The following is a 22,024-nucleotide window of genomic DNA, read 5'->3' as shown; positions in this document are numbered from 1 at the left end:
ACTCACCTGTGCTGATGGGTGAAGCCCTCCTGTAGGTGTAGGTAGCATCTTCACTGAAGCGCTACGGGGCACATCTGCATCAGAGCAGTTGTGCTGCTGCAGTGTTTTAAGTGTAGGCCTGCCCTTAGAGTTCCCTGGTTTAGGGTTTGATCCTGCGCCCATTCAAGTCTATGGGAAAAACGTCTATTGACTTTAATGGCACAGGATCAAGCCCTTAAATGGGCTGGTGCCTGAGCATTTTCAGTGAGGGGGCTTTATATAAGAGATTGATATTATTAAGTTTGGCACTTGGCGGGAGGGATAGCTCAGTGGTTTGAGCATTGGCTTGCTAAACGTAGGGTTGGGAGTTCAATCTTTGAGGAGGCCATTTAGGGAACTGGGGTAAAAATCTGTCTGGGGATTGGTCCTGCTTTGAGCAGAGGGTTGGATTAGATGACCTTCCGATTCTATGAATTACCTTTTCCTGCCCTGCCCTCCATGTGTTGGTCTGATAGAGCTTGAATCTCCAGAGCATGCAGCAAAGCTGATCAGTTTTCCCCAGCTCTTCAGAAGGGAGATGGTTGGAGGAGGAGGGGGAGGTATGTGGTTTTACGGGGATGCTTGCTGATAGTCTTGATTATGCGTAATCCTGGTGGATTAATTTGGGTAATAAAGAGTCTTTAATTTCTTATTGATTCATTTTGTAAGATTGTTAACATTTTGTTTGTTTTGTGTCTGGAACGTAGTGGTAGGCAGCACACTTAAACATTTGAATAATTGCATGAATAAAGATTACTCCTACAAATAAGGATATGCAGGACCAGGTGTAAGAATACGGTGGCGTTGTTGAAACAGTCTTCTGTGGAATGTGGTATGCAAATTGAAATGCTTAACAGAGCAATCAGCTATACATGATTGAACCGCAGACTTCAAACAATACAATTATTTGGGTGGAAATCTGATTCTTCTCTGCACTAGTTCATAAGAAACCTAAACCAAACAGATTTTATAATTTAAATTTGAGGAGGCATTTGAAAAGTGTGAGTTAATTTTATGGATGAACTCAAATCTGTGCTTATCCTTGGACTCGAAGTACTTTTTGGAAGTTTGGTAGCAGTTTGGTTCTATCTCTTCCCTTTGTAAATCGATTAGAAGATTCAGTAAGAAAAAAACCCCAATGGCATTCAGCAAGGCTCGGTGCTCATTGGGCTTGTCTACACTGGCAATTTGCAGTGCTGTAACTTTCTCACTCAGGGATGTGAAAAAACACTCCCCTGAGCACAGCAAGTTTCAGTGCTGTAAAGCGCCAGTGTAAACAGTGCACCAGTGATGGGAGCAAGCCGCGCTCCCAGCGCTGGTACCTATGGCCCTCATGGAGGTGGGTTTTTTTAGAGCGCTGGGAGAACTCTCTCCCAGCTCTCTGCTGCGACTACACAAGCCACGTTAAAGCACTGCAGCGGCAATAAAAAAATTACATCCCGTAGACTGGGAGAGGGATAGATTATTGAATTCCTCCCCCTACAAACAGAAGTCTCCATCGTGTTTTGAATAGGCTATTGGCTAGTTAATATGTGTCAATTTTTCTAGTTCTGTTTCCTTAACCTCCACTCCCCCTCTCCACCTTGTCTATGGAAAAGAGATAGTGAGTACTCACTGCACATTTAGGTAGTCCCAAGGAACACTGAATTTTAATTCAGAGGCAAGTGGGCCCCAGTGGGGTGCAGGGAGACACTGTGTCCTACCAGGTGAAATTTCCCTTCTTCTGGAATGGTGTAGTATGCTTCCTGGCCTTCTCCTGAACGAAAAGTTGGTTTGGGGTGGAAAGTATAGGGGGCCATCAGAAGTTTAGTCACAAGTGGAGGTAGGTAAATGATATCTTTGGAGAGGAAGGAGAAAAATGGGCAGGTAGCCTGGAGAGAATCAGATTGTATAGTGTCTACTTAAAATATTTAAAAATTAATGTATGTATACTTTGAGTAAACCACATATGAATTTAGGAATTGAATGGTTTATTGGCATATGAGGCTGTTTTATTTTAAATTGACATTCTAACATCAACTGTAATCCACTGAAATTTCTAGGCAGATGTCACTTCAAGATATAGTATCAATCTGCAAAGTTGGCATTTTTTTTATTGAGTACATTATAGCAAAGGACCTTTTGGTTTATCAGAAAATATGAATTATTCTTTTTTGTTCTGAAATCCTGGTTGAAGCCTGGCTTGTGGTTTTGGGGCCTGCTAGGAATTCCACTGAAGTCAATGTGAGTCTGTCCGTTGGCATCAATGAAAATTTAATAAGGTTCTTTAAGATAAATGTATTTGTTAGTCTTGACTGATGGAATCACTATTTCAATGATCACAAAGCCACCATGAACCATTAGGGGGGTCAATTAGTCTATTGTTAGTATATCCATCTAGTAGTAGTCCAGAATATTTTAACATTTTTTTTTAATTGGATTTCCTCTTCCCTATGAACTCCTTATGGGTCCATTAGTGAAGCAAAGTTGGAAATGTTCATTTTTTTTATTTTCTGAATTATTTGTGTTTCTTATGCTACAATGTCTTTGTGTTTCATGTGGTAGTTCTAGAACTTTTAAGAAAAACACAGGTAAAAATCTTCACTTCCAAACTAAGAGCCACATTCAGTAGTTAGCCTGCTGCAGCGAGGTGAATTTACCCAGTATGAGGGGCAACACAAAGCTTTATGAACAATTTGTGCTGGCCCCCTGCATAGGAGTGAAGTTCACCCACTCTGAGACCTTCTTAAGTTAGAAGTATCACTGTTCCTAAAACTCTAATCCTGTAAAGTCATCCAATTAATACTGTAAGTTAGAAGTTGATAGAACTTGGAAGGTTGATTTATTTTCTGCCTATGGCATTCACATTTTTGTTTACATAAGAAAGCCATGCTGTACTTTTTGATTTACTTATGGAGTAAGTAAACATGGATCAATATAAACAATCAATAAAGTAGAGTGTTTATTTAGGTGGCAAGTGTAGGAGTTTGAAAGTTAATAAAATGACGTATCTTTATGTACATGTGTGATTTCTTATTGGTGAGTGGCTTTTTTATGATGATTTATCTGTTACAGAATTACAGTTTGACAATTGGAACCACATCTAGAGCTTGGGAAGCGCACGTTGCCGTAGTAAGTTCTTATTAAAAAGTTATGGCTAGATATTAGCAACTGTATTGTTTCATAATAATTTATTTTATTGGGGAGGAGTGGGAGAATGAACAGCTGTGAGGCTGAAATGGATTTATAACAGCATCATACTCCTTGAAATAGAATCATCTGCCACAGAAAACCATCAAATGCCTTTGGAAATTTCTAGTTGGATCTGTTTCTTACTGACTGAGAAGAGATAATTTAACAAAAATGTAGAAGACAGGCAGGTTTATGTAACATCTTGTTTAATACACTGTAGGGGAATATTTCATTAGCAAAAGGCTAAGAAAAAAATATTGATGATACCATGTGATTGTTGGCCATAGGCCTGTAAGAAATTCTGTTTTACAAAGTCATAGTGCACATTGGTTGCAAGTAAAACACTGGCTCTTCACCTCATGGCTTAAATTCTATTAGCAGTCCTAACTGAAATTAATCGATTGTAGTTTAATATCTAGTCAAACAATCTACTCTGTATCCACTAAGCATTACATATGACCCAGATTGATGGACTCTGACTGTGAGATATTTAGGGTACAGCTTTATTTACTTATGAATTGGAGGTGATCCTTCAAAGGAGTTTAAAGCTGCCCTTGATTATAACACACACATCCTCTTGCCAATTAGAGCTGCAAACCATCTAGGGCCCACTATGGTCACTGAGGATTCTAAGGTTCTGATCCTGTTCCCACTTAATTGCGGAACTCCCATTGACTTTAACAGAGGCATAACCAGGCCCTAAAAGTATGAAGCACTGAATGTTGTACTGCAGCTATCTACAATGAACTTAGCCTAAATGCATACAACAGGAGAGGCCCATTTTCTGTACTATTGGTGCATTGACCTTTACAAATATTAATATTTACCCTGAGCAAGCAACTAAAAAGATAGTCCTCAGCTTTGCACAGTTAGTTTCAAAGACCTATACTGCACTGCTAAAGGTTTCTTTAAAAAATCTTTAACTAAGTTATTTCTTGGATGCTTGAATTTGCCACACAGTACTTGGGTCTTAATAGACTGCCGGTTTAAGATTATGTAGCACACCCCTTTGGATAATTGTTCTCTTTTTTTGGGAAGGAAGGAGAATTGCTGTCATCCTAGGAATCTCCCTGAAGTACTGCATTGTCTCTATTTGTATGCTAAAATACTGTTCTTCTATAAGAACATTTGTTTTAATTGTATACTTTTAAAATAAGACATTTTGCTCAGTCAGGACTTGATCCTGAAAGGTGCTGAGCACTCCTGTGTGGTATTAAGTGTCTTTGGTCATGTCTACTCTAGCAAGCTTACCGTGGCACAGAAGAGCTCTCCTGTCGACATAATTAAACCACTGTAACAAGCAGTGGTAGCTATGTCGGGGGAAGAAGCTCTCCTGATGACATAGCGTCGTGCACAATACTGTTTATGCCAGCAAAACTCATGTCGCTCAGGGGTGTGTTTTCACACCCGTGAGGGACGTAAGTTTTGCCAACATAAGTGGTAGTGTAGAAATGGCTTTATGAAGTCAGTGGGAGTTGAAGGCACTGGAGCTGTACTGCTGATCCCTAGAATGGTTGATTAGAATTCAGGGGTTCTCACAACAAAATTTTTGGTGGCCTCAGAGTGCGGCCACCAACTCTCACTGGTGACCGCACTGACACTTTTGTTCTAAAATACTTAGTTAATTTTAGGAAAAGCATATAAATATGCACATATACACATCCAAATTGTTGTAATTTCTTTATGTAGGGTTTTTTTGTGGACTCAGTAATAAAAATTATACTGTAAAAAGTGTCACGTATCAGAGGGGTAGCCGTGTTAGTCTGGATCTGTAAAAAGCAACAGAGAGTCTTGTGGCACCTTTAAGACTAAAAGATGTATAGTCTTAAATGTGCTACAAGACTCTCTGTAGCCGTAAAAAGTGATATTTGTATGTTTGTTACTATCACTTATCACAGCCTTCCAGCTAGCTACTAATTGTGCTGTGAAAAGTGATATTAACCAAAATACAAGTATCACTTATCACAGCCTCCCAGCTAGCTAATAAACCAACAATGATCAGGTTAGTGGACAGGGTCAGAGGATATCACTGAAGACTAGCTGATGTAATGATAGGGAAGGTCGAAGTGAAACCTAAGAAGTTACACAGTGCAACCTGCAGCCATTGTTAGCTTTAATACTGTTTTAAAACAGAAGACATTTCTCACAGAAAAATGAATTTGCAAAACTTTTTATTTATTATTTTCCTTGTTAACTCTATTTAAGCTTACAGTATTGTTATTTTAGGGTTCCGTCACATCTGTTGAGCCTTTCAAAGGGTTTTCAGTAACCTGACTTCTTTTCTTTCTCTTTGGATTGGTGGAATTAGCGATTCTGCAGCACTGATGTGATATAGCTCTATGCCATCAGCTACCCTGCTCAGTTGGCACTGCTTTGTTAGTGCTAACCAGGCTACCCAGAGGAGACTATAATTTTATAGTCTTAGACCTTGCAAAATCAAGAAAAAAAATGGTAATTTCTTTTTCTAAGAGGGAAGTGTAAAACGTGTAGAATGTAATGAGTAATGAATGATTGCTCCTAAACTACCGCACTTGAATATAGATTGATTTTTAACAGCAAATTCTCAGCATTAATTTTTCTTTTTAAGCTAAAAAGATGTGAGTAGTAAAATAGAGTATCCACTCCTTATAAAAAAACAGACAAACCAAGCATACACTTGGCTTGGTTGCGAGGTGTATGGATCTCATCAAGAGGCTGGTCAGAAAGGGGCTTACCTTCTCCCTCTGATGAGGGGAAGGACCACATTGACCTTCTCTGAATGTAGGGTCTTGCAGGATAGTGGAGCTCAGGCAGCTGCAAGAAATTAATTCCCCCCAGCAGGCTATAAGTAAGTTGTGAGGCTCAATTGTGGGCGAGGCAAAAGGATCCCACCCCACTTGCTACTTAAGAAATTTGGACCATTGAGGTAGAGCCTCATTGTAAATCTGGGGAGGATGCACTGTATTTTTCATACATAACAGAAGTTGAATCTCTGCTTTAAGTGCAAAAAAAAAGGAATTCAACCTTAACTATGGAGTTGCAAACAGCACCCCCATAACTCCTGGCTCTGCCATGACAATACTGTGTGCCCTAATCAGATCACTGCAGTCTTTGCATGCTGGCTTTTCCAACTGTAAAATAGGAATGAAAATCTTGCTTGGAGATTGATAGACACAAATGTTATGTAAGAGCTAGGCGTTGATTACTAGTTATTTTTGTTTTCCTGCTGGTTTTTGACCACTGCTGTGTACTAAGCAGGTGTTTTAATTAAATTGGCTGCAGTGAAGCCTGGGTCTATTTTCTCAGTGATTACAGTTAATTTTAGAAGCCATCAACAAGTATGAATGGTTCATATTATTCCTTCCATTGTGCAACTCTGCATATATCGACACTGATACACTGTCTGTTGAAATGTTGTACAAGTATCTTGTTTGACAAGGTAGGTCCTTTTGCAGTTCTTGGTAGTCTTCTCTAGTCTTGGCTGTCTTAAATATCTACATTTTATTTTGTGCGTGAGGTAATGTCTGTTACTGGACCAACTTCTGTTGGTGAAAGAGACAATCTTTCGAGCTTACACAGAGCTCTTCTTCACAGCTACAGCAACATAGCATATGTTTTATCCTGTGAGCAAATTTTGATACATGACTGTTCACTCCCTTTTCCAGATCATTAATAAATATGTAAAACAATAGTAGTCCTAGCAGGGATTCTTGAAGCACCCCACTATTAAATTCCTTCCAGGACAAAACCCGAACATTTATTCCCAGTCTTTGTTTTTTTCCTCTTAATTAGTTTCTAAGCCATGAGAGAGATTTACTTGTCATCCCATGATTACTTAGTTTCCTTAATAACCTCTTGTGGGGGACTTTATTAAAGATCTTTTGAAAGTCTAAATAAATAATATCAACTGTCTCTCCTTTATCCAAGATACAGTAGGCCCACCAAATCAAGATTATACTATTTACTGCCAGCCTCTTGGGATGAAAATTACATTTGCAATTATGAAGAATAGAATTTACTAATTTATTAATTGAATATATCTACTGTACATTATGCAGAGACAAATTAAGCAGGCTTCTATAGCACACTCAGAAAACATCTGAACAAAGAGAAAACATCTGTTGTTCAAAGGCTAAACAGCTAGATTCCCTTTAAGGCAGATTTATATTCATCTACTTTACGCTGACTCTGAAAGGGCAATCAAAGAAAGGCTAGGCACTTACTGTTGAATCAGAAGGATTTCATACAAGAATTCCTTGTTTTGGGCAAACTTCTCAAATTATTGCTGGCAGAAGCTCTCTTAAGCTTTGTCATCAACTGCTGAGTGAAGGATAGTGCCTGCATGTAAGGCTCCCGCTCCTTCCCACCTTCTGCAGTTACAGGGTAGTTCTAATTTTCCCACAACTGGCATCATTGTTAAGTGAAATGGGAGGGAGCTGAACTGAGTAGCTCCTAAAGGGAAGGGAGCATCCTTGCTGGGAGGGGAGGGTGTTTTCTCAGCACCCTTTCCTATCCATCCAAGGAGGAGAAACTGAAGGAAGATCTACACTGGGATAAAAGCCCTGCAGCATAACCATGAGTGGCCCAGGTCAGCTGACTCGGGCTCTCAGGGCTGAAAATTGCCATGTAGATGTTTGGGCTCTGGCTGGACCCCGAACTCTGGGACCCTCCATCCTTGAAGGGTCCCATAGCTCAGGTTCCAGACTGAGTCTGAAACTCTACACAGCAATTTTTCAGCCCTGGAGCCCGAATCAGCTGACCCGGACCAGCCATGGGTTTTTAATCCCCTATAGACGTACCCTGAGAGGACTGAAAAGGGGATACTGTTGATGAAATGTGGGAGAGGGAAAGGTATAATACTTAACATTTTAGCATTTCCAATAAGAATATGGTGTGGGAGAAAATGGACTTTCCCCAAAAAAGAAATTAAAATGAGGTTCATAGACTCAGACTCATAGACTTTAAGGTCAGAAGGGACCATTATGATCATCTAGTCTGACCTCCCGCATGACGCAGGCCACAAAGCCGTCCCAACCCTTTCCCTTGACTCTGCTGTTGAAGTCCCCAAATCCTGTGGTTTAGAGACTTCAATTAGCAGAGAATCCTCCAGCTAGCGATCCCCACCCCATGCTGCGGAGGAAGACGAAAAACCTCCAGGGCCTCTGCCAATCTACCCTGGAGGAAAATTCCTTCCCGACCCCAAATATGGCGATCAGTAGAACTCCGAGCATGTAGGCAAGATTCTCCAGCCAGACCCTCATTGGCCATTATACTATTTACCAACTATGGCACGCTGTTCCTTTGACTAAAATCATGTTCCCATTAAACCATCCCCTCCATGAACTTATCTGGCTTAATCTTAAACCCAGACAGGTCCTTCACCCCCACCGTTTCCCTCGGAAGGCTGTTCCAATATTTCACCCCTCTGACGGTCAGAAACCTTCATCTAATTTCAAGCCTAAACTTCCCCACGGCCAGTTCAGGTTCTACTCTGATAAGTGGCTTTAGTGAGCATAATAAGGGTTTTTAGTTTGTTTTTTAATTACACTATATGACAAAGCATCTAAGAGTGACATGGATTCCTCTGGTACCATCAGTGGAATTATTCACTAAATTATAATTACTGACATCTGAGCAAACCTACAAAAGGAAATGGGATTGCACTGGTGTCACTGAGAGCATAAACTGAGGACAGTGGAGTTGCCCTTGTAGGACTGATGGCATAAATAGGCCTCCAGACCCTTTGTTGTTCTTAATAAGAATATAAGAATGGCCATACTGGGTCAGACCAAAGGTCCATCCAGCCCAGTATCCTGTCTGCCGACAGTGGCCAATGCTGGGTGCCCCAGAGGGAGTGAACCTAACAGGTAATGATGAAGTGATCTCTCTCCTGCCATCCATCTCCATCCTCTGACAGACAGAGGCTAGGGACACCATTCCTTACCCATCCTGGCTAATAGTCATTAATGGACTTAACCTCCATGAATTTATCTATCTATCTATCTGAGTTCTCTTTTAAACCCTGTTATAGTCCTAGCCTTCACAACCTCCTCAGGCAAGGACTTCCACAGGTTGACTATGCGCTGTGTGAAGAAGAACTTCCTTTTATTTGTTTTAAACCTGCTGCCCATTAATTTCATTTGGTGGCCCCTAGGTCTTATATTATGGGAACAAGTAAATAACTTTTCCTTATTCACTTTCTCCACACCACTAATGATTTTCTATATCTCTATCATATCCTCCCTTAGTCTCCTCTTTTCCAAGCTGAAAAGTCCTAGCCTCTTTAATCTCTCTTCGTATGGGACCCGTTCCAAATCCTTAATCATTTTAGTTGCCCTTCTCTGAACCTTTTCTAATGCCAGTATATTTTTTTTGAGATGAGGACGCACAAGAAGGAAAAAAACTCATTTTGATGTTTGGATTATAGGTTGGATTTGCAGGGCTGGCAGTTAAGGAAAAAAAATGCATTTTTAGTTGTGAAATGGGCACATCTGACCTAGAGCCATTGAGAGGCAATAAACATGGAACCCAGGATGTCATTTTTCAGAGAGTCAGTTTTTGGAATAAAACTCCACATTAAAGTCTTGGGGCTAGCAAATACAATTCCAAGGTTAAACTTGATGTATTTTGAAAAGGTCACAACATAAAGTACATATTTTTTTAAATGGTGCGTGTCTGAGGGAGGTCATAATGAAAATACTAATTGACCATTAGTGGCTCTATTATGGTGATTTTACACATTCTAGAAACAATAGCATAACAGATTTAAAATAGATTCTCTAAGAATTGGAGAATTTGGTGGAGCAGCAACTAGCATTGAAGAAATTCTGTTTGCAGAAATTGGTTAGCTTTTCTATTTTAGATTATTGCATCTTAGCAGAGTATGTAAATTATTATAACTTGTACGCTACTTTGAATTCAAGGAAAGTAAACATATAGGGATAATAGCCAATGGCTGCTATTGAGGGCAGTAGGGAAAAAGGTTCATAGCAGTGAAATTTGTCTTCTGTGATACTATTTTAGATTGTGTTATGTATAGAACTCTTGTGACTAGCAGAGAACTCTGTTCTTTGCACTGGAAACAAAATGAATTTGGTGGTTACCACTGCAGGCAAAGGTCAGTCTGCGTAAATAAATAGTTATAAAGTTTGGAAGCCTAAAGTCAGCTTTGATTTAAGAATAAAAGGAGAAATGTACCGGTTCCTCTGGCTAAGAAGTGACTAGGGTGCTTAGGTGAAATGTTACACTTGAAATTTACAAAGCTGAATTTTCCTCCACTGTATGAAATTTTCCCTTAGTAACAAATGCTGTGCTGTTGTATGGTAAGCTACAGCAGAGTTACTCCGAACCTAATTAATGAGAAACTAACAATTTCCCCACATGTTGGGCCTACTTCTGCACTCCATACTGAACCAAAACTCCCACTGAAGTCCAATGTTAATTGTTTCTGAATAAGGGTCAGGCCCCAGAACTGTCAGTACAGTTAGAGCAGGGATCGGCAACCTTTGGCACACGGCCCGTCTGGGAAATCCATTGGCAGGCCAGGATGGTTTGTTTACCTGCAGCGTCTGCAGGTTCGGCTGATTGCAGCTCCCACTGGCCGCGGTTCGCCGTTCCAGGCCCATGGGGGCTGTGGGAAGCTGCGGCCAGCACATCCCTTGGCCTGTGCCGCTTCCCGCAGCCCCCATTGGCCTGGAATGGCAAACCGCAGCCAGTAGGAGCTGCAATCGGCTGAACCTGCGGACGCTGCAGGTAAACAAACCGTCCTGGCCCACCAGTGGATTTCCCAGACGGGCCGTGTGCCAAAGGTTGCCGATCCCTGAGTTAGAGCAATGATATAGTGCGGTTATTTTTAGATACTGTTTTCCTTTGTAAACATCAAACTTAGCAGGGGGCATTGAAAATAGCCATCGCTGATGATGCATAACATCGGTTGTTCCAGAGACAATTGGTGTTGATTGCACTGAGTTATGAGCTTTTGAAAATCATGTATTGATCATACACAGTGGATTGTTTGCTTTTGCTTGTTTGTTCTGCTAACCTTGTGAAGTATGTGCCCAAAGAAGGATTCACTGCACGTGTATATATGGCTAATCTAGCTGTGTAATTAAAAGTCTGCTCCAACCTATTGCTGTGAATTAGTAGGGACATGTAAGACTGAGGGAAGGGCTCCTGGAGGCAGCTGCAGAGCTGCTAAGGTGCATAGATTTATAGGCTCTAAGGCCAGAAGAGAAAGCTGTGATCATCTAGACTGACCTCCTGGATAACAGGGGCCATAGGACTTCCCCGGAAATAATAGCTGTTTGAACTAGAGCATATCTTTTAGAAAAACATCCAATCTTAATCTAATTTAATTAAACCAATCTGGATTAATCAAAATTACCAGTGATGGAGAATCTACCACCGCATTGTTAAATTGTTCTAATGATTGATTGCCCTCACTGTAAAATATTTACACCTCATTTTCAATCTGAATTTATATAGCTTCACCTTCCAGCCATTGGACTTTGTTATACCTTTGTGTGCTTTGAAGAAAGAGCCCACTGTCAATTATTTATTCTGTATGGAAGGGCTTAAAGACTGTGATCAAGTCACCCCTTAAATAAGAAGTATATGCTGCTGCATTGACTAAGAATTGAACCCCGTCACTTGTTTAAAATGCCAGGAGCTGCCAGGGATCTAACGCCTGCATTAGCACTCCCTTTGGCAGCGCTATATGGGTGGTAGCAGCAATGGGAAGTTGGTAGAAAAAAGCGTAGTGTAGGGAAAGCCTAAGGGTGTGGCTACACTGCAAAATTTCTATCTGTTCTCCAGCAGAGATAAGCTACTTCTGTGCTAAAAGCAGTGTAAGTGCTAGTGCCAGCTGACCCAGAAGTTGTCAGCGCTGGCGTGATGTACCACTCAGAAGGCGCTGATGACCACCTACTTGTGATATGATGCAAGATTTTCTTTTGTAGTTGATCATAATTTGTAATGGAAAAAAAACCAAACCAAAATGAAAAAATCATTCAAACACCAATCCTGCGTGAGCATTTAAAGAATCAGAGAGTTAATTTGTTGGTGGTCGGTCGTCATGATAGTTCGGATTTTTTTAAAATATATTGATTATAGTAACTTTTGTGTTGGTTTTCCAAAAGACGATCATCATACGCTCCTGCTATCATTTTGAACTGTGGGAAGAGTATTAAATTGAAGCCATAAAATGTGACCATGATTGTGACTTTGGCAGACCAGGTACTAGCTAATGCCAAGGCCCTTAGGCCTCTCTAAACACTGACAAATGCATAGCTGGAAACCAGTCTGGCTCACCTGTATGTTAGCATTGTTAAAATAGATTTTTAAAACGTTAAGTTAATAAGAATGTGTTTATTGTTCATGAAACGCTTGTAGGATGCTGCATGTATTGATCTCATTTGTAGCATCTGTAGCCCATGGTATAAAGTGATATTGAATATTTGCATTGTAAACCTCTGTAATTGGGTAACTCAGCAAACAGGAAAGAAGCATTAATTACTGTAAAGTGCTGGTCCTGTACACAAGAAGGCTCATTGAATCCAAACGAGCCATTGTGAAACATCAAAGGACAAATACTTTGTTGATGCTCCTTCCCCCCACACCCCAAAGAGGAGACAGGTGCTGATACTTGCTCCATCAGTTTGAACTCGGGGGGGGGGGGGGGGGGGAGGGAGGGAAGGGAATAAAAATGCCTGACCAGAAGGAACTGTATTACTATGCTGCTTGGAATTTGGAGAGGACAATATTTCTAAGAATAAGCAAGGGATTAGCTGAGCTTTCATATTACAGCAGCTTCTATTGTCTTTTGAAACCTGAGACAGAAACTCATTTGTGTGTGTATGTTTACCTGTTTTAACCAAATAACTCTCATTTTTTTTCTTAGTTAATAAATCTTGTGAGTTTATTATAGGATTGGCAGAAAGTATTGTCTATGTGAGAGATCTCAGATACAATTGACTTGGGGGTAAATGATTGGTCCTTTGGGACTGGGAGTAACCTGAATATTGTGACTTTTAGTGTCAGGGACGATTGGTCATAAAGACAGTCTTGCCTGGGTGGCAAGATAGACCAGAGTGCGCCAGGGGACTGCCTGGTACTCCACGTTAAGGTTATTATAATGCTTGAGGAGTTCACATTTGATTCTTGGTTGGTGAAATCTAAGGAGAGAACTCACAACCAGTTTGTGGTTTGTGCCCTGTTTCTTAACAGTCTGCACTCATGGTCGTGAGCCAAGCTAAACAACTTGACAATGATTTTATCACTCCAATCCCAATGCTGTTTTATTGGCTGTCCTCTGCTGTATCAGGTTTAACTTCCTTGCACTAATATTTGAATGTCACTCTAGAGTTTCTTGTATTTGCAGGATATCTGAATACAGAATTATTCAAGTCAGGGTTTGTATGTCAATATTGATAATTTCTTCACTTCACAATTTTACCACCATGCTATTGGAGCCTGAGTCTGTACCCACTGAAATCAGTGACAAAGCTTTCACTGTGTATTACCTGATCTTGGCCCTACTTTGAATGCAGTTAGTTGTCATCCTCTATTTTTGTAAGTGAAAAGTCAGTATGTATATATGGAACGTGTATTTTTCCATTTCACGTATTGGTTCATATTGTGATCATGAGCTGTTTATGTCACATGCACTCTGTATTCCCTTATTTTATTTTAAAATAGCATCCATGAATCTTTTAGGTCAGTAATGGAAATACAGCACAGAAAAGTGAGTCTGTAGGAAGGGTTTGTAGGAGGAGAACAAGTTTTTATGTCTTGCAGAGAAAGAGAGAGAGGCTTTTCCAGGTGTAGGGAGTGATGTGAGAAAAGGTGGAGTCACTAATGTGATGTGACTTGGGGAGCTTTGAGCTTTCATGAAACTGAAAACAATTATGAGTTGAATCAGCTGGAAGAAAGAATTTAATCCAGAAAATGCCCTCCCCTCCAAACCGCAGGCCTATACTCAAGTAGGTCATACGGGTTAAAAAACCGACTTGGTTTAGAGGTTAAGTAAAGGCAGCTTTAAAAAATATAAACAAACATATATCTATATCTATCTATATATAAATAAATTAAGAAGGGAAAGTTGATGATAATTAATATAAATCAGAAGCTAGGAACTTGTACAATATTGATAAGGGAAGAAAAAGGGACACAAGGAAAAATCAAGGGCCAGCAGTTAAGGACAATAAGGAAGAGTTTTTTAAGTATATTGGGAACAAAAAAGAATCCTAAGAATGGTATTGGTCCATTACTAGATAGAAATGATAGAATTATCAATAATAATGCAGAAAAGGCAGCAGTGTGTGTCTGTGTGGGGGAAACCCAGTTGATGTAGTCTAATCATATGGTGATAACACTTTTTCCATTTCACTAGTATCTCTGGATGATGTTAAACGGCAGCTACTAAAGTTAGACATCTTAAAATCAGTAAGTCCAAATAACTTGCATCCAAGAGTTATAAAAGAGCTGGCTGAGGAGCTCACTGGACTGCTAATGTTGATTTTTAATAAATCTTGGAGCACTAGCAAGTTCTAGAAGACTGGAAAAAAGCTAATGTTGTGCCAGTATTTAAAAAGGTAAATGGGATGACCTGTATAATTATAGGCGTGTCAGTCTGACCTATCCCGGGCAAGATAATGGAGCGGCTGATATAGGACTCAATTAATAAAGAATTAAAGGAGGGCAATGTAATTAATGCAAATCAACATGGGTTTATGGAAAATAGATCCTATCAAACCAACTGGATATCCTTTTTTTTTTTTTTTGAGGAGATTGCAAGGTTGGTTGATAAAAGTAATAGCGTTGATGTAATCTACTTAGACTTCTGTGAGTAGTTTGACTTGGTACTGCATAACATTTTGATTAAAAAATCTAGAAAAATATAAAATGAACATGGTACAAATTAAATGGATTAAAAACTGGCTAACTGATAGATTGCAAAATGTAATTGTAAACAGGGAATCATCATCAAATGGATGTGTTTTCAGTGGGTCCCACAGGGATTGCTTCTTGGCCCTATGCTTTTTAACATTTATCAGTGACCTGGAAGAAAACAAAATCACTGATGAAATTGGGAGAGTAGTAAACAATGAAGAGGACTGGTCACTGATTCAGAGCGATCTGGATTGCTTGGTAAACTGGGTACAAGCAAACAATATGCATTTTAATACGACTAAATGTAAATGTGTACATCTAGGAACAAAGAATTTAGGTCATACCGACAAGATCAGGGACTCCATCCTGGATGGCAGTGACTCTGAAAAAGATTTGGGGGTTGTGGTGGATAATCAGTTAAACATGAGCTCCTAGTGTGACACTGTAGTCACAAGAGCTAATGTGATCCTAAGATGCTGTGATGGGCTGGGCTCACTGGCGGTGTCACCTAGTGGTTGGGTCACTGGGCACTCGCCCTATCTCTGCTGTCTCTCACTGACAGTTACTACCCCTGTAATGGTCTGCCTCTTGGTGGGCATTGACTTGGCCTCTGGTTGGGTCACTGATTTAGTCCTGCCCCTCCCTGGACAGATTCCCAAGGAATATATAGGGTCCTAAGCCCTTGTGATTGGAAAGGCCTTCAGTCCATCTACTGGCCCTTGTGCGTGGCCCGTCCCATCCGCAAAGTGTTCAGAGTCTCTACCCACTCCTTACTTCTGAGAGAAGGGCAGATGGAAGTGAGGATTTTTCATTCTTTCCATAACAAAGGTGGGGGTAGGAAAGCCCAGGTCCTCCTACTCCACCAGACTCCAGCTCAGGGCCTTGTGAGAGGCAACAATGCTAAACACCCTGGAGTGCCTTGAAGTTGCCTCCCTGGGCCACTTCCTGCCACTCACCTTCCCCACAAAGTGTCAAAATCTAATACAAGGTAGCAAAGATGGAGGGAGAATGGGGGTGAAGGAGGGGGGTCTGAACCCAAACAATAAGCAATTGGATCAACTGGTTGCAATATTATTGTGTATAAATATATGTCAAATAAGGTCTTCTATGAAAGCTTGTAATGTCCTGAACTTGATGGTCATTCGGAGTTATGTATACCAGTTATGGTTATGAATGTATGGGTGTTATATGTGTGGAAAATTGTAATTTGTAACTATAGAGCAAGTGCAGCAGCATCTCACAACAGTGTGGTGAGGCAAGCTCCCAGGCCAGGTGTTTACAGGAAATTAGCTCCAAGCACGTAGTGTTGTCCAGTCAGGGAGAGACAATGGTGGACCATTTAAGTTAATGGGAAAACACTGAAACAACTTGAAAGTGAAAAGAAAACTCCACTCTGGGAAACCTTCCTGCTCTGTGTAACCATGAATTGCCATAGTCTGAGAAAAAGGGAAAGAACCCCTGCAAATCCTGTTAAAAGGAAGGGGATTTGAAGTGGAGCCTTCCCAGAAACTGGAGGCAGGGTGTTGTCTGTGAAGTTCCGGATCCCCTAGGACCAATGGCATGCTCGGAAACTGTTCAGAGGCAATAGGTAGCTTGTATTAGAAAAGAGAATTTAGCTAATATAGAACTAAAGCCTGAGATTGCATCTTTGTTTTATTTTCTGTGTAACTTGTCTGTTTGCTTTGTTGAATCCATGATTTTTTGAAGTAAGTAAAATGTTGTTTATTTTTATCTCAAGCAGGTCTTGGTTGTGCAAACTGTGTAGAATGTGTGTGCCAAAGTGAACTGATAATTGGGAGCAGATTTCACACTTTTGTGGGTGACGAACCAGAGAGAAAAAGTCCAGGTGTCTGGTAGTTAAGAACTTGGGGAGATGGATTTTGGGGGGGGCTCAGGACCAGAAGGGATTTTTGAGGTCAAACTGCAAGAAATAACTAGGAGGGTGGAAGCCATGGTGGGACCTTAGGCTTGTAGGCTGGCTACTGGTGTCAGAGAACTGAATCACAGCAGCATACATTAAGACACTGAAAGTTATGAAGGCAGGTGGTGACAGAACCCCTTATTGGTCTGGATGATTCCCTAAGAATTGCAGGGGTGTATGTGTTATTTATCATTAAATGTTTGTACTTCTTGGTTACATCTTCCAACATGACACATTACTTATATTGCCAGCAATAATATCATTATATCAAAGAAAAATGGGCAAAAACACTCATGTCAGGAAAGGGCTTAGCCTACATGTTAGTTTATCTATACTTATTCAGTATCCATAATTACCATTTATTCAAAATATAGCTAATAGCTTTTAATCTTATCATTGTCATTCCTTCATTTTTAAGATTATAAATTGGTATATGTCTATTGTCTTCCCCCTTAATCTATTAGGAGGCAGGGAGAAGAGGTTTGGAGAGCACACTATGATTCTTTAATGTCAACATTGCTTATCTTCTGCAAACACAAGTTTGTCAGGGGATTTTTACTTTACTCAAAGTCCAGAAACCTTATATTTGTATATTGCCAAATCTTGTCATTTTTTTTCCTGCTACCAATTTTGAGGTGTTTTGCTTTTTGGGCCTTGGTATTTAGTGGTTTTTAATGGTAGCCCAACAGTATGGAGCTGTAATACTTAATTTAAAACAATAAAATTCATACTACTGTCCTATATTCATGACATTTCTGAATAAAACAAAAGAACTGGGAAACAGAAGATTCACTTCAGGAAGCCACTGTTTTACAAAAATTAAAAAAAAAAATTAAGAGAAAAAATTGCTAAAACTGATGTAAAAGGATGGCTATTATGTCTTTATAGTTTATGAAATGTACATCTACAATACAGAGGGAAATGTTTGGCCTCTGGTTGCTGAGAGGTGGCAGGAGCATGTAGATCCTCAAGTAGCATCATAGTTTAAATGAAATTATTTGATTAAAAAGCAGAAGGAAATTAGTGAGCTAATTGATACATTCATATTCAAGTTTTAAGTGTTGGTGAGTGGGATGCAGAAGGGCTCTAACCGCATGCTGCAGAATCTGAAGATGGCATCTCCATGGAAACACATGGATGCACATGCCATGTACTATTTAACTAGAAACTAACATCTCACAAGTTTCAGTTTAGATCTGAAAGCCAGACTGAGGAATTGTCTGATTATCTGGGGTAAGGGAAATATCTTCAGATGGAACATCCTGAGTTGCCTAATAATGATTGGATTTATTAGTCCTAAGAATACCTAAGAGAATAAAAATGGGAGAAATTCCCAGATGATGTTTCCAAGGTGATCTAAGATGTTTTTTGGGTAATAAGTAAATTTTGGAATAGTTTTCTTGAATATGCCTAAAATATTTGTTTCATGTTTCATAATAGTTCATCAACTGTTTTTATTATTCCCTATGTTTCCTGTGTATGTATATCAAGGTAGCCTATAATTTTTATGTTAGACTAAAGATGAACTTGTTTAATCCTTCTTCCTGCTTGTGATCTGTATTCCGTAAATATATGGAACACCAATTTAAGGAGGCTGGGAAGCAGTCTGCCCTGATCACACTCAAAACATACGACACCTCTACCCCGATATAATGCTGTCCTCGGGAGCCAAAAAATCTTACCACGTTATAGGTGAAACCGCGTTATATCAAACTTGCTTTGATCCGCTGGAGTGCACAGCCCTGCCCCCCTGGGAGTGCTGCTTTACCGCGTTCTATCCGAATTCGTGTTATATCGGGTTGCGTTATATCAGGGTAGCCTATATATACTATAACATCTGGGTATATCTCATCTAATCAATTTCCTCCCATCACAGGGGCCTTGAGCATTGGTAGCAACTCAGTCCTTCCTGTTCTCTGCCTATGGCACTCAACAGTTTAGTCTCCTGAGGACTGAAATGCTTTAGTCTAACTAAAATTATTGGGCTCCATATAGGGGTAATTAGTGAAATTTAATGATTTGTGATAAAGAGATCAGACTAGATGATCTAATGGTCCCATCTGGCCTTTAAACTCTACGAAATCTATAATCTGTAAACATTACAGAGGGATCAAGGGAACAAACCTTACCCCTGAAGTAGTAGTCATATGAAATACAGGATATTTGGTGACAGCATAATTAAATCTGAGTTTTCACTCTAAAAGTCAAACACCAAATTCCCTTGTTATGATCAGATTCTGGGTCTCTAAAACAGTAACTGCCTTTATATATTATCCATATTGTGGATGATTTTGGATGAAATATTTCCAGTATCAATAATTAATTCCTATAATGTGATCATTCTGTTAGCAATGGGTAACTATGAAACAGGGTAAATGTAGTGTTTGCTACATGTGATTTTTTTCATCTTTTTTGAGCAGTGGAAAATAATGAAAGGCTAGAGCAATGTATTAATACAACCTTACAATGCGTTGTGGTAAAGTAGTATAACTTATAGGTGACCCTCATAGCTTTGAAACTTCAGCAACAGAGGTGTTCCTGCTGGATTAAGGCATTTGAAATTGAATTTCTCTTTGCCACTTGGAGGCCACCTTCATTAAATTTCAGATGGATCAAGACTCTTTAATTCTGTTGAAATACAGCGAGAGAATGCTTTTCCAAAAGTCTCCTCTCATCTCTTCCCCTTCCCCACACCAGCATAATCAATATCCAGGAATTTAATCAGATTTTACTAGTCTGGAATAAAACCGAAAGGGTCTGCAATAGGCAGCTTTATTCACGGTCAGAAATAACACTGATGTTATCACCCAGCGTATCTGATCCAACTGAAATGTGAACTAGTTACTGTACATGTCTGAGTCAAGAAAAAGCAACCAAAACCACTCTGAGGGATGTTGGCTGCCATACTACCAGGTCTGCAATTTACAATGTTTCTAACCAGAGCAAAAATACCAAATGAAGGTGGAATCTGAAGATTAAACCCCAACAGGGATGTTTCTCATCTTAAAGTATCCATTCTATGTAGTGTGTTTAATATGCAAGAGCGCACTTGCAGATGACTTGTACTTAAAATGTGTTATGTAAGGTTACCCAACTGTTAGTTCACTGTAGATCCCATAAAAACAGTAACAAAAAGCTGTATTCCATCTAATTGCAGTTATTGGTCGTGTGTTTGTATAGGGGGTTGTAGAATTAAGCAGTTGACTAATATTAGAGGTTTATTTTCCCTGCAGCCCCTAAGAAGGTGCAAATTAATGAGCTATAAAAGGATTAAATTATAATTATAGACAGGCTAAGTAGGAACACGGCTTCTGCTTAACACCAAGGTTATAAGGGATAACTTTCTCAGAGGAGGTATAAACATAGAGCATTCTGGGGCAGTTGTCTGAGAGTCCCAAAAGGAGGAGCACTCCTCATGTAGGATTTCCACTGTTATAAAGGCATCATGGTTATCATTACTCATAAGCCTTCTGTACAGTCTGTCATTAACCCCTGTGATAATATAAACAGTGATGCTTTTTATCTTTGAATTGCAGCTTTTACAATTTTGTGTCAGAGGAATATATTTAATTTTTTATGGAAAGTGCCCCATCTCCCACTTTGAGTAGAACTGCTTGAAAAATGTTAGATATTTGCAAATAACATTGCAGTCATTGTTTGTTCCATAGACTTTGCAAAGGAATTATTTTTAGCTTTATTCAAAATAATTTCTAGAAACCTTTCAGTTTTGAAAATTTCAGGTTTGTTCTGTATATATTGTCTCTGCAGTTTCACCCACCCCACTCCCCTTTCCCTTGTCTTTGGAAACTGCTCTTATCAAAAGTCTGAAGTTTTGCAGAAGGACCTGAGGAATTTAGGGACCTCTGGTCCTTTTACAGGCTTAGGTCCAAATATTTCAATTTGGAAGTGAGCATTTGTGTGGCCTCAGTGGGCACTACTTTCTAGAAGATTCCTGAATTTTTGCAGCACCAGTATGCATACTTTGACTGTGCTTATGCAAAGAGAATACACTTTCTATTCTATATAGGCTTTTATACTGTGCTCATCAGCGTAGTAGCTGGGCACCTTCCAGCAGTGCATTAAATAACATGACTACATATGTGTCATGTGGTGTTTGTTCTCTCATTCTCTGCTCAGTGAAAGAAGCATGGGCTGTGGAGTGTCTTGTTTCCGTAGAGGTGTTTGTTTTTTTTATAAATATACCTACTGCTGTGTGTTTATAGTGGAGAAGGCAAGGTCAAAGAAATTCACCTTACGCTTGGAGTGGAAAGTGGTGAGGATTTCGATGGTCTTTAGTTGTTGTGGGAGTTCATTCCACATTGGAGAACTACAGTTACTGGTGTATAACCTTTCTATCTGATTAAGCCAGAGAAAAAGCATTATCTGGGCATATTGTTCCTTTCATACCATTTTGGCATCCTTTTAATTTGGGAAATATGACACCTAATAAATCATCCTAGTATTAGTGTATTTCTCATGAACTACATTCAATTATGAAAAACAAATTTATCAGAATGTCAGGTTAAAATATTTATATTAAACATTTTACTGTACAAATGTTGTTAATAATCCCAGATATTTAGTAAGGAAAGAATTTTAAAAAGCTAATTTATTTTTCAAGTTTTATGGTGGTGTTTCCTTTTTTGTACCTACATAAAGGTGTGTGGACAATGAAAACAGACTGTTAGTTTTGGGTCTAGTCAGTTTTACGTATATTAGCCTACTGCTCCAGTGTATAGCATCATAGTCATATAGTTTGACCAGAAGGGACCACCAGATGATCTAATCTGACCGCCTGTACATCAGAGGCCATTAACCATCCAGCCACCCGCTGCACTTCCACAGCCCATGCTGCTTCATGAGAATTAGACCAAAGTATTACAGCCCTCAGGAGACTAAACTGTTATGGGCCACAGGCAGAGGTTCACAATGCCTGAGGCTCCTGCAAGGGCAGGGAATTGATTAAGTGAGAAATACCCAGATAATCGTACCAAATGACCTGAGCCCTATTGCAGAGGAAGATGAACCTCTCCCAAAGTCATTGTC

At 39.7% G+C, this 22,024-nt stretch overlaps 1 protein-coding gene across 10 annotated transcripts in view; it reads left to right on the top strand.

Annotated features, from left to right (window-relative positions):
• RYR2 (ryanodine receptor 2) overlaps positions 1-22,024 on the top strand; it is a 690,844-nt gene that overhangs the window by 20,624 nt on the left and 648,196 nt on the right. For 9 of the 10 annotated variants that reach the window (XM_034765046.1, XM_034765042.1, XM_034765040.1 and 6 more), the window contains exon 2: positions 3,073-3,129. The exons of the other annotated variant lie outside the window; for it this stretch is intronic. In XM_034765046.1, coding sequence (XP_034620937.1) covers positions 3,073-3,129 — 57 coding nt within the window. The remainder of the gene's footprint in view (positions 1-3,072; positions 3,130-22,024) is intronic. 10 annotated transcript variants of the gene reach the window in all.

Source organism: Trachemys scripta, chromosome 3, assembly GCF_013100865.1.
Source record: "Trachemys scripta elegans isolate TJP31775 chromosome 3, CAS_Tse_1.0, whole genome shotgun sequence".
NCBI lineage: Eukaryota > Metazoa > Chordata > Testudines > Emydidae > Trachemys > Trachemys scripta.
Note: the sequence above shows the minus strand (reverse complement) of the source record. Positions and strands in the feature narration are given on the sequence as shown.